The 12833-nt window shown below is 36.4% G+C and overlaps 1 protein-coding gene across 1 annotated transcript in view; it reads left to right on the top strand.

Annotated features, from left to right (window-relative positions):
• The window catches only part of XRCC5 (X-ray repair cross complementing 5), a 99421-nt gene that overhangs the window by 67373 nt on the left and 19215 nt on the right, over positions 1-12833 (top strand). Inside the window, exons 17-19 of the mRNA XM_070729829.1 lie at positions 2145-2251; positions 2742-2838; positions 5617-5684. Of these exons, the coding sequence (XP_070585930.1) occupies positions 2145-2251; positions 2742-2838; positions 5617-5684 (272 nt within the window). The remainder of the gene's footprint in view (positions 1-2144; positions 2252-2741; positions 2839-5616; positions 5685-12833) is intronic.

Below are 12833 nucleotides of genomic sequence, written 5' to 3'. Positions count from 1 at the left end.
GGTGGAGGGGTTTCAGATTGTAGATGTCTAATCCAAATTACCAACATGGCCCTGTTAATAAATTGGAACTTTGAGGAATACTTTGCCTCGGACTCTGATCTAACTTTTGATGCTACTTGGTTGTAGCCAGCCAACTTTTAATTTTTTTTAAGAATCTAAACTCACCTGGGCTTCAAAGCCATCACTGGAATTGATGCTAAGACAAGAGCTTTTTGTTTTTTTGGTAGTTGGCTAGTTTCTTATTGATTTTTAATTTTTTTAAAAAAATATAACAAATCAAAATCAGATGAAAGAAAGAACCTATTCATGTTTTCAGAGGCACTCTAGAGCACCTTGTTGCCAACAGGACCCACAGTACTAGCTTATGTCATTGATCCATCTTGTTTTAGTACTCTTTTATGGGCACATTTTATCAAGTGAGAGCCATCCTATGACTGACTTGGTCCACCTGCCATCAGTTTTTTAGTTCTTTGTAACCAGCCCATTTCCATTTCAGTTTTTTTACTCTGTTGACAATATCGTATACATTCGTGTGTTCTCTAATCTATGTACAGGTCTGTCTTTCTTGTCTTGTAATGCCAAATATGTATCTTTCCATGGCTCTTTGTGCCACTCATAGCTTGTGTGCCGATTGTGAGGTTAGTGTCCATGTTTCACTGGCATATGTTAGAGCAGGTAGCATGCATTGATGGAAAACTTCTCTTCAATCATAAGGGGAGTCTGTTCTTGAAAATTTACCACACTGTGCAATTTCCTTTATTGCATTACCTTCCTTTGAGAATATCTTAGATATATCTAGCTCTAAAGCATCTGAACAAAAGAAGTAAGTTATGTTGGCTCTCTAATTTGACTTCACAGTCATAGATTGGCAGATGTGTTTTTTCAAAACTTCAGTGTTGTGATAGCACATCTTCATCTTTTTTTTAGATGAATATACTTAAACATTATACAACTGTAATATTAAGATGAACTCACCCCATAGCTAACACCCAGACAACAACTGTCTCTGCAGTGTTAATGAATGATCAGCATCAGACACCATGGGACAAACAGAAATTTATTTATTTATTTATTGGATTTGTATGCCGCCCCTCTCCGTAGACTCGGAAAAATGATTGGAGAAAGATAGAACTGAGCAAAGGCCTTTCTAACCATGGCGGTCAGCTACTCCTTAAATACCGCTTGCATACTAGCTTGGTCTTGGAAAGATGTACTCCATTCAAAACTATAGTTAGTAATATCTGAGAAGACTCCAAACTCCCAGCCATTCAGTCTTGCCTTGATTGAGCCTGAGCTTGTTCCTCGATTCTCAGGCTCCTACATGTTCTAGACCAGGGGTCTCCAATTAAAAGTTGTGGACTTCAACTCCCAGAATTCCCCAGCCAGATTTTCTGGCTGAGGAACTCTGGGAGTTGAAGTTCTTAACTCTTAAAGTTTCCAAGGTTGGAGGAGACCCTTATTCTAGACACCTCAGAAGCATCTTTATAGGATCATTTGTCAGCCTGGGGCACAGATACACACTTGATCATAGCGATGATACAATTCCCTGCTATTGGATGACATTGCTCGGTAGCCTCATATAAGATGCTAAATGAGTGTAGAGGGAGTAAAGTTATGTAGAACTACTCAAAGCAGAGGTTTATAGCTGCCCTCTCCCACCCTATCTAAAATCACCAAATGGTATTTATCCCCCCCCCCCAAATAGTACTGAAACACTTCCCCCTAAACTCTCAGTCTCCTAGGTTGAGCCATGCCATGATCAATCATACTGAAAATCACGGAGAAATCAAAGAGGGCCAGAATAGAAACAACCATCCTGGTTTATCTAGAGGTAATCAACACGTGTAATCAATGTTATCTTGGTACTATAACCTGATTTGAATTCTGGCTGAACAGGGGCCAAGAAATGTGCTTCCTCCAGGACTGTCTTATGTTGCTGTTTGACTATATTCTCAACAGCCTCTCTTGCAAAAGGGAAGGATAAAAGCTATAAAGTAGGATAGAGTCCAGGGATGGGTTTCTTAAAGTTAATGCTTGAGTTATCAGCATTGCGATATATTGCACAATTTAAATGTATTAAATTAAATTGTACTGCTTACACATTCAAAATGATATATCTGAATTTTATGATTCTTGTCTTCCAGTTAGTCAGCAGCTGATAAAACACATTTTCCAGTTTTTGGAAAACAGAGGGATGTTTTATATGAAGAGCATCCATTGCATTAAAGTTTTCAGAGAGGACGCTATTAAGGTAACGTGGATATCTTTTCTGGAAACCAAGATCAAAGAGATATGCATTTTTTTAAATTGAAAACTGTTGAAGTGGCATCAAAAATGCACAGAACGAAATGGTTATAAATTGCTAGAGATAGAAAAGATACGGTTTGCTCCGTTTTCAATCTGAGGTCCATATTCGGAACAGATCAAGCTTTCTTGAAATTTTCAATTACCTGTGACTGTTAGATGAAATAGAAATTTCACCTAAAATAATTTCTTAGTTCGAGCCACCAAAGAAGCACTGCTCCTTTGATAAATGATTTGATAAATCACATTTCTTTTGTGATTCACTATATACTAGAAGCTTGAATCCAAGCAGACAAATGTCTGCGTGGTGGTTTGAAATTCTCTTCTACGCCCCCTGCATTCAGAGTATCACAATGAATTAAGAATAAGGTGTCTCTTTGGTGTCAAGCTAACTTCTGTCTCCCTCTCTTCTTCCTTTGCTGCTGTCACCATGTCAGCTGTCAGAAGTGCAGTGCTTTAATGATTTTTTGGAGGCGTTGAAAAAAAAGGTGGACGACAAAAACTTAGCAGATTTCTGGGAGATGATGATACAAGGTATGTCAAATATTAGTTTATGGTATGCAGCAGATTAAGACAAGATTTAATTTAAATCATATCAGAAATGTGAAGGAAAAATAATTCTATTCAAAACAATTATTTTAAAATTATTGTATTTATTTATCATATTTAGACACCTATCTTATTGTCTAGGTGACAGATGTAGACTTGGTGTACACATACACACATACAGGGATAGATAGTTAGAGAGATAGAGAAATAGAGAGACAGAGAGATAGAGTGATAGATAGAGAGATAAGATAGATAGAGAGAGAGAGAGAGAAAGAGAGAGAGAGATAAGATAGATAGATAGGATAGAGAGATAGAGATAAGATAGATAAGATAAATAGATAGATAGATAGAGAGAGAGAGAGAGAGAGATAAGATAGATAGATAGGATAGAGAGGTAGAGATAGAGATAGAGAGATAAGATAGATAAGATAAAAAGATAGAGAGAGAGATTGATTAGATAGGATAGAGAGATAGAGATAGAGAGATAAGATAGATAAGATAAATAGATAGAGAGATAGATAGATAGATAGATTAGATAGATAGATAGATAGATAGATAGATAGGGATGTCTGTTTGTATTCTTGTATGCACATGTGTGTATGCACACAGAAATACATATACATATATACTGCTCAAAAAAATAAAGGGAACACTCAAATAACACACCCTAGGTCTGATTGAATGAAATATTCTCATTAAATACTTTGTCCTATACAAAGTTGTATGTGCACAGCAGCATGTGAAATTGATTGTCAGTGTTGCTTCCTAAGTGGACAGCTTGATTTCACAGAAGTTTGATTTACTTGCAGTTATATTATGTTGTTTAAGTGTTCCCTTTATTTTTTTGAACAGTGTATATATGCCCATAAACATACACACACACACATGCACACACACACATTCCTTGTGTCACTCTTAGTTAATAAAGAATTCTATTCTGTTCTGTTCGGCTGTTCTGTTCCGTTCCATTCCATTCCATTCCATTCTCTTTTGTTTCCTATTGTATGTGTGCGTGTACTCCCCAAACACATGTATGTATAGCAAGTATCCATTTTTAAATACCAGTTCAGATGTGCAATGAATTTTATGAAAGGAATGGGCACATAATAATCATTCTGCTACCAGTAATTATAATATTAAAATCTGTACTATTATAAAAACATTTCAATCCATATTGTGTTATCCTGCAGGTAGAAGGGGTGTGAGTCATGGAATGCTTCATTAATCCCTTCATCCCCATTATTATCCCTAGCTCCATTTTCTCCACTATTCCAAAGGGTATTTGTGGAGCATCTGGAATTGGCAAAGAACAGTTCCTCTGCTGTTCAGCCACTAGATCAAAAGCATCCCACAGACAGAAGCATTATAGTATTTCATCCCTAGAAATTACTTGATGCATTCAGTTCATTCACTATAATGGTAAAATATTTAAACAAAATATTCCATGCAAGCAGCATTCAAACAATATATTCCATTGTGAATGTTTGTTTTGGGTATAGTGAATTGGATTTTTTTTTTGGGGGGGGGGATCACCTGTAGCCAGAATGTTTGAATAAATTTGTACTTATGTATTTTGTTGTACTTACTGTTTAGCAGAGGTATCCTCCCACTATTCATTGGATCTGCTTGTACTTCTTTATGCACAACATATCATAATTTACCTATTACATTTGGCCAGCCACTTAAAATAAAAGTATTATTGCACGTTCTTGTTCCCATGCTTATTGAAATTTGGGTAGGCATCTCCAGATGGAATGAGGGAAATTTTTCATAGATGTAATGCAGAAAGCTTTTATAGAGGTATGGCAGATTTATGTGTCATGTTAATTATGCTTCAATCAAGTGGGGAATAATCAATCAAAAGAATGTTTTGTGTAAGCTAATTTTAAAAATGGCAAACAATAACTCAAGCATTCATGCCCATATAGCTTTTGTTTTTAACAGGCACATACATAAAGATTTTGCATTCCCAAAACAGAAAGCCACTTAGTTGATATAAATCCTTCCCAGCTAAAGGATTTTTATATTAATGATAAATTAAAGAGTATGAAAGAAATATTTGGCTAAAAACATAGGACAGTCAATCTTGGGTGTATATCAAATATAGGTGCTAAATCATAAAAATAGAAAATCAGCTTCCCAAACAAGCTAGCAGATGTTTCCCCATAATAATTGTAGAGGCAATCAAAATTCATAAACATCTGGTTACTTATATAGGGAGGGAGTTTCCATCAATTAGAGGGTGGTTATAACTATTCTCATCTCTTGAATATGCGTCGTGACATTTGTAGCCTAATTCAGTTTTGGCTCTCCTCTGAAGATGTTAGCAGCTGGGCTAGAGAAATGTTAGTAGTAGAGGTGCAACTGGCTGATGTTGGGGGGAGGGGGAATCTGCAGTAAGCCAGATCAAAATCGATTTATCTCTTAAGGAAAATGTAAACATATCTAATAAAATGGAAGGAGTAAAAATGTCTTTCTCCCAATTTGCCAATTTGCTTCAGTTAATTTTATTATTTTTAATCCAGATAATCTGGATTATAGAATAGTTCTGTGGAAGACCAGAATGCCTTGCTTTTAAAAATTATTGTTAATGGGTTACATTTATTTAATAGCTGAATTAGGTATATGGTACTTAGCCAATATATGAGTGACGCTGTCATGTGGATCTCGAAAAATATTTTGATTTCTGTCTATGATACTTTGATCTGATGTGTTTATGCTAATGTGAAGAAGGTTAAATGTAAATTTCTTGCTTACTTTTAGAAGGAATTTCATTGATCACCAATGAAGAAGCTGAAGGAAGCTCTCTAACAGCTGAAGATGCCAAAAAGGTATCAAGGTGTAGCATTTTTATACTGAAAATACATGGTTTGCATAAGGCTTTTGGTAAATATGGAATATTGTCACTACTTAGTCCCATGATACAAATGATACCACCTTTAATTCTAGTAAATTTATTTCTGGGGGAAAAGTGCTAGTTTTATATTTCCCTTATATAAATATAGATGTATGTTCCTACAAGATGTGACATAAGATCCCTATATTCTGTTATTCTGAGTCAACTATCCTGTATCCTTTTCATTGTTATCACTTTTAACTAGCACATTATTTTCATCATCTTGCCCTTCTTTGTAGGAATATTCTATTGTGGAAATAAGCGTGTACAGATTGAAAAATAAAATCAACCTTGCACTTTTCTTCATTACATTTATGTTCTTAAGGAAATTGCTGAGAATTCCAACCTCTTATTTGTTAAATCTTTATTGTTCATATATGAATTATGGTTTGTTCCTATTTATAACAAGGCCACAGGTAAGGACATAAACATGATCTAAGTATTGCCCACAAGATCATATGCTGCAACATCCTGCCTGTCAACAACTACTTCAGCTTCAACCGCAATAACACAAGAGCACGCAATAGGTTCAAACTTAATATTAATTGCTCCAAACTTGACTGTAAAAAATATGACATTAGCAATCGAGTTGTTGAAGCGTGGAACTCATTACCAGACTCCGTGGTGTCAACCCCCAACCCCCAACATTTTTCCCTTAGACTTTCCACGGTTGACTTCTCCAGATTCCTTAGAGGTCAGTAAGGGGCGAGCATAAGTGCACTAGGGTGCCTTCCATCCCCTGTCCAATTGTCTCTCCTATATTTTATATATCTTTTCTCCCATCCATATATCCTTCCTCTACTCTTCATTGATGTATTCTATCCTCATATCTCTTCTTTTATCCCTTCCCTGATATTTACTACTACATGTTTTTATTCTCCTTAACTTTCAATTTGTATTGGACAAAGTGAATAAATAAATAAAATAAATATAAAATATAGATCAAACTGACAAGGATAGGAATAAGGGGTGGGTTCCTACTTACCTCATTGCCAGTTTGCTTCCTCCCATGCTGCATGGGCATGCTTTGCTCGTGCATGCATAGTGCCAAACAAAATCCCCCCAAAAAATAAATTAAAAAAAAAATGAAAACAAGATGGGGACCGCATGCACAGTGTTGGGGCGGAGCCAACTGAGGAACTGAACGGACGGTGTGGAACTGCGCTCCGTCAAACACCACCATTTTTATAGGTTCTCTTCGGTCCTACGGGATCACAGACCCTGCGAAAAAGGGTCTGGCGGAAAGGGGGTGCTGTTAGTTTGATTTGGAGGCGGCAGCCCGATCAACGGAACGGACAATCCCCTACTCAACTGAGTGCCTGTAAGCTAGGAGCAATATGGCGGCCTAGAGTGTTCCCAGCTGGAGGTGGCTAAACGGAGGCTAGCGACGGCGACCGAGACGGCGGAGCTGATTATTAACATACCGGAGCTGGATTGAACGTGAGATTTACGACTAGAAGTAATTTTTCTTTCTTCTTTTCACGGGGGCAACGTCACTTGAGTTTAAAGTACAAACAGCTACGACATGAGAAGGTGGTGGGAGGAGTCATCATCTTCCTCCTTCCGGCTGGCGGCGAGCTAACGTTCGAGTCATAATAACTATTGGAAAAATTATAACGAACTAACAACATCACCCAAAGCTTATAATACGCATCAAGAAGACCTGACGTCCCCTGAGGAAATTTAAACTTCAAAAAGTGCTCCCTCTTTTTCTTCTTTCATTTTTGAAGCTTGTATAGAGGATCCGATTGGACAGCATGATTCATTTACTTTCTGTTTCTTCTCTTGACTCTCCGATTTGTTGCTGCGTCACATTCTGGTGAGCCTGGGTGGATATTCCGATCCCTCTGAACTCTGCTCATCCTATTTTGCTTACGGGGGAATAAGTGCCTGGAGGTGGCGTTTTGGACTTTTATCGGGGAAGGCGAGCCGCCGGAGGAACTATTAGGTATAAGCGGCTGAAGTTCATCTTGGAGACCTTTCCTATATGACCAAAAGGCTGTCATCTTCGATTTGACTAGGCTCTATTCATTGCCTTGGTAGAACTGCGGGAAGGAGAGGAATCGATACACAAGATCCTTGCACAACCCGGATAGGCACAGTGAAGCCACGCGAGTGGAACAACCCTACATTACCCCCGGAGATAGAAGATACTCGGAGCTGCTTCAAACGAACATAACTACTAAGCTATTTATCAATCTAACTAATAGCTTGCTACATTGAAGTTTAACCTGAACTTTTTGATCTTGACTCGAAGAAACTAAGGATGGGTTTGACACACTGACCTAAATATATAATCTCATTGGCTACAAAACTTGCTTCATTTACATTTGCAATTGACAATTCATATATGTATTTCTACTGATTATTAATTATATTAATTGACATCTACATAATTTATATAATTTATACAATATACTAATTAATTAACAGACTACTAGAATAATTTATTACAATAAGATATTAATTGATATTTATACACTATCTAATTATATATATTAACAGTTATTTATTATATACTTACATTTATTAACTTACTAGTAAATTATTAATTTATCAGTAGATTACTAGGATACTTTACTCCATTGTTACTATACTAAGAGATTTTCCCCTTTAATTACTAGATATTAGGACTTCTTAGTTTATCAATACTACCTTTTAGAAATACTAGTCATTAGATTTACTATAGATCGTTAGAAATGAATTGTACCAATCTTGCTTAGCTTGTATATACAATTCTGCCTTTATCATTTATCTAACATTACTTAGCACGTTTCAAAGCTCTTAAGATTTTAAGGAATTTTGAATGAATTACACATCTCTCTTTTTGACGGTTCACTATTTTTAGAAAATATAAGGAAATACCCCCATTGATATATATATACTGTTATTACTATAAAATTTGATTGAATTTCTTTGCTGGGAAGAACTACTTACAAATCCCATAATTATCGAAAGCAATCGAAGCTAAGTTATTGTACTCCCTTCTAATAACTTTGCATAGCTGGTTACAGTGTTATCTATATCAGTGTTTTTCAACCAGTGTGCCGTGGCACACTAGTGTGCCGCGAGACATGGTCAGGTGTGCCGCGAAGAAGGAACCTCAGGTTCTGGTCTCGCAACTTTTTGCTGAGAGAGAGAGTGAGTGAGAGAGTGTGTGTGAGAGAGAGATATAAAGAAAGCAAGAGAGAGAGAAAGAGAGAGACAGTGAGAGAGAGAGAGAGAAAGCAGAAAGAAAAGAGAAAGAGAAAGAGAAAGAAAAGAGGAAGAGAGAGAAAGCAAGAGTGAGAGAGAAAGAAAGCAAGAGAGAGAGAGAGAAAAGGAGAGGAAGGGAGAGAGAGAGAGAAAAAAATGTGCAAAAAGGGGAGGAAAAAAGAGAAATGAGAAAATGATTGAGACAGAGAATGAGAGGAAAGAGAGAGAAACAAAAGAGAGAGAGAAGTGACTCTTGATTTAAAGCATATGATAAAAAGCACCCAAAGAATAAGAGGGAAACCCCCCCCCCCAGCCCTCACCTGTTTTTGGAAATGGTTCAAGAGTATGTATACACACACACACATACACACACACACACACACACACACAAGGGTGGGGAGGAGACAGGGGTGGAAAAAGAGAGGAGAGTGTCTTAGAGTGTCATTTTGTGTCATTTTGGTTGGTGATGTGCCCCAGGATTTTGTAAATGTAAAAAATGTGCCGCGGCTCAAAAAAGGTTGAAAATAACTGATCTATATCTATCTGCTCTGCCTGATAAAAAATACACTCTCACCTTTCTTTCATCACCTACCCTTTTATTCCTATATGCCAACTGATCTGAGGATCTTCAATACTAATTATCTGAATTGCTATTTCTCCATCTGAGTACTTAACACACTAACTAAGCATTCTCTCTCTATCTAAGTCTGGAATGGACTATTAGAGATTTATATAAGTGGGCTAGCTGGTGGAATATTGTTAAAATGACAAGCCTTTCTAACTTGACTAGACTGGGATCGGGGAAGAGGTCAATCAATCAATCCACCTCAGCTATACCTAGCCCCTCTACCCAGAGATCACTGGAGGATATGCTGCCCAGAGAAAGGTCTAATTCATACAAAGATCTTCAATCTATGTTGCTCCAAATGCAGGAGTTAATGCTTAAGAATCATGAAGATATTAAAAAAGAAATAGGTGAAGTGAGAAACGATACATCCGAGTTAAAAGAAAGGATGCAAAATATGGATAAAAGGCATGAGGCTTTCCAACAACAGATGTTAAAACAAGAACAAAAAATTCAGGATTTGGAAGATAGGATTGACCAGGATCATAAACAAATGGAAGACCTGACTGAAAAATTAGTCCATGCCAATAAAGAACTAGAACATACTGTTATCCAACTTGAGAGTGAAAAAGCCAACCACTTCCTTAGATTTCAAAACCTTAGGGAGGAGAAAAGTGAGGATTTACCAGACATTATGGCCGACATCCTATCAAAGGCGTTGGGCATCGAAAAAGACACAATATTAAACGAAATTGACGAAGTCTACAGAATTAACACCAACTATGCCAGACGCTATAACCTCCCCAAGGAAGTCCACATCAAACTAGTTAAAAAATCAGTCAGAGACGAAATTCTCCATAGAGCACGTGAAGACCCCATAGATTACAAAGGGAGACAATTGGTTATTCTAAAACAAGTCCCGAAGCACGTTAGAGACCTACGTAGGCCATACACTTTCTTATCAGCTAAACTGACCAGGCACAACAAACTTTAGATGGCTTGTCCCAGAGGGAATGCTTGTGACCTGGCAAGATAAAAAGATAAAAATAGATTCGGTCAATAAAGCCGAAGAATTTTTTGAAAAAAATTTCACTAATGATCGGACGACTGATACAATAAACAATAAAGAAACAAGAAATCCTACGCCAATTAGTGAACAACTAACGGACCAGATTCCAAATAGATCGGAAGGAACACTGGCTACCGATAATTTAACTTCTGGAAATAATGGCTACGCAGGCTTACCAAAAGAGACTAGAAGTACTAGGGCAACTAGACCTAAGTATAGACAACCTAAATTTGGCACAAAAAACGTCTAACAGGGGAATTGAGTTATATTCAATTAATATAAACGGATTGAATGCGCCAATTTTTTTTTTATCAAATTCTAAATAAAATTGCTAAACTAAACCTAGATATTACTGCAATGCAAGAAGTACATATCAAAAACAAATTTGAACATCTTCTTAAAAGAAATAAACTTGGGAACCTGTTTTCATCTCTAGCTTCGGAAAAAAAGAGAGGTGTAATCTGTTATATTAATCCTAATATTCAAGCTAAATTGAAATATAAAGATAGAGAAGGCAGAGCCCTGATATTAGAATTACAAAAAGAATTGGAAACAATAACCTTAATCAATATCTACGCCCCGAATGAAGGCCAAGAAAGATTTTATTAAAAATTACTAAATATCATAAAAGAATATGCTACGGATAATATTTGTTTATTAGGGGATTTTAACGGAATAATCGACAAGGAACTGGACTATAATAACGATAGAAGGAACAAACAAAAGAAAAGAATATTACCTAAAGCTTTTTTGATTTAATTAAAGAGTTAAAACTTAAAGATAGTTGGAGAGATAGAAATCCCAACCTTAAAAAATTCACTTTCTATTCAGGTAGGCACCAATCTTGGTCAAGACTGGATATGGTCTGGACTACAATAGAACTTAACACAAAAATTCAATCGGTAGAGATAGAACCCAATTTTATCTCAGACCACAACGCGCTTAAAGTAATATGGAAAGGAACTAAACAATGTTCTAGATGGACGCTTCAAAAATCTATACTCAACCAGGAAAGTTTTAAACAGAAACTCCAAGTGGAAATGAACTTTTTCTTTCAAGAAAATATTAAAGAACACACCAGTGTTGAAAATGTATGGGACACAGCCAAAGCCGTAACTAGAGGAATAGCTATTTCGTATATGGCTAAAGAATATAAACTAAAAAAGCAGAAATTGGTTAAACTAGAAGAAGATTATAGACTTCTAGAAGAAAACTTACAAAAATATCCCCCCCAAAAAGAAATTAAACAAAAAATGTCACAAATAAAACATGAGTTAAACTTAATAGATCAACAAAATCTAGCACAACAAATTAAAAGTAGCAATCAATACAATTTTGAAAATGCTAATAAACCTAGCAAATGGTTAGCCAATAAACTCAAAAAACAAAAAGAAAAGAAACTCATAAACTGTCTTAAGACAACAAACGGGGAAATATATCATGACTTGGAAAGAAAAAAACAGATTGCTAGTGACTTTTATAGCAAGCTTTATGACAATCCTGAAAATACACCTAATAACGCACATGACCAAAAAATACAATAAATTTTAGAACAGGCCAATCTTCCTAAAGTACCACAAGAAATGAAAGATATAATAAATAAGCCAATCACCACTACAGAATTAAAAGAAGCAATTAAAGGGCAAAAAAATAATAAAGCCCCGGGCCCTGATGGCCTCCCAACTGAATTCTATAAAGACCTCCCCAAAGAAATGGAAAAGGCCCTGTTAGAAACGTTAAACAAGGCCCTAGATAGAGGCATAATTCCAACATCCTGGACAGAAGCAAATCTAGCACTAATATCAAAAAAAGATACGGACCCTACAGATATAGCTAACTATCGCCCTATTTCTCTTTTAAACGCCGACTACAAAATCTTTAGCTCCATTCTAGCTAGTAGAATTAAAGGATTTCTAAATCAATTCATACATTCGGATCAAAATGGCTTCCTTCCTGGGAGACAGCTAAAGAATAATATTAGAATAGTATTGGACACCCTGGAGTACTACGAAGCCCACAGTGAAAAACAAGTGGCATTAATATTCCTCGACGCCCAGAAGACTTTCGACAACGTGTCCTGGAAATTTATATTCAAACAACTTGAATACATGGAATTTGGCCCTAAATTCATAAACGCAATAAAAGCTATATACACCGACCAATCAGCATATATCATCCTTAATGGAGATATATCGACAAAAATTTCCCTTCACAAAGGAACGAGACAAGGGTGTCCACTGTCCCCACTACTGTTT

Source organism: Erythrolamprus reginae, chromosome 1 (genome assembly GCF_031021105.1).
Source record: "Erythrolamprus reginae isolate rEryReg1 chromosome 1, rEryReg1.hap1, whole genome shotgun sequence".
Taxonomy (NCBI): domain Eukaryota; kingdom Metazoa; phylum Chordata; class Lepidosauria; order Squamata; family Dipsadidae; genus Erythrolamprus; species Erythrolamprus reginae.
Note: the sequence above shows the minus strand (reverse complement) of the source record. Positions and strands in the feature narration are given on the sequence as shown.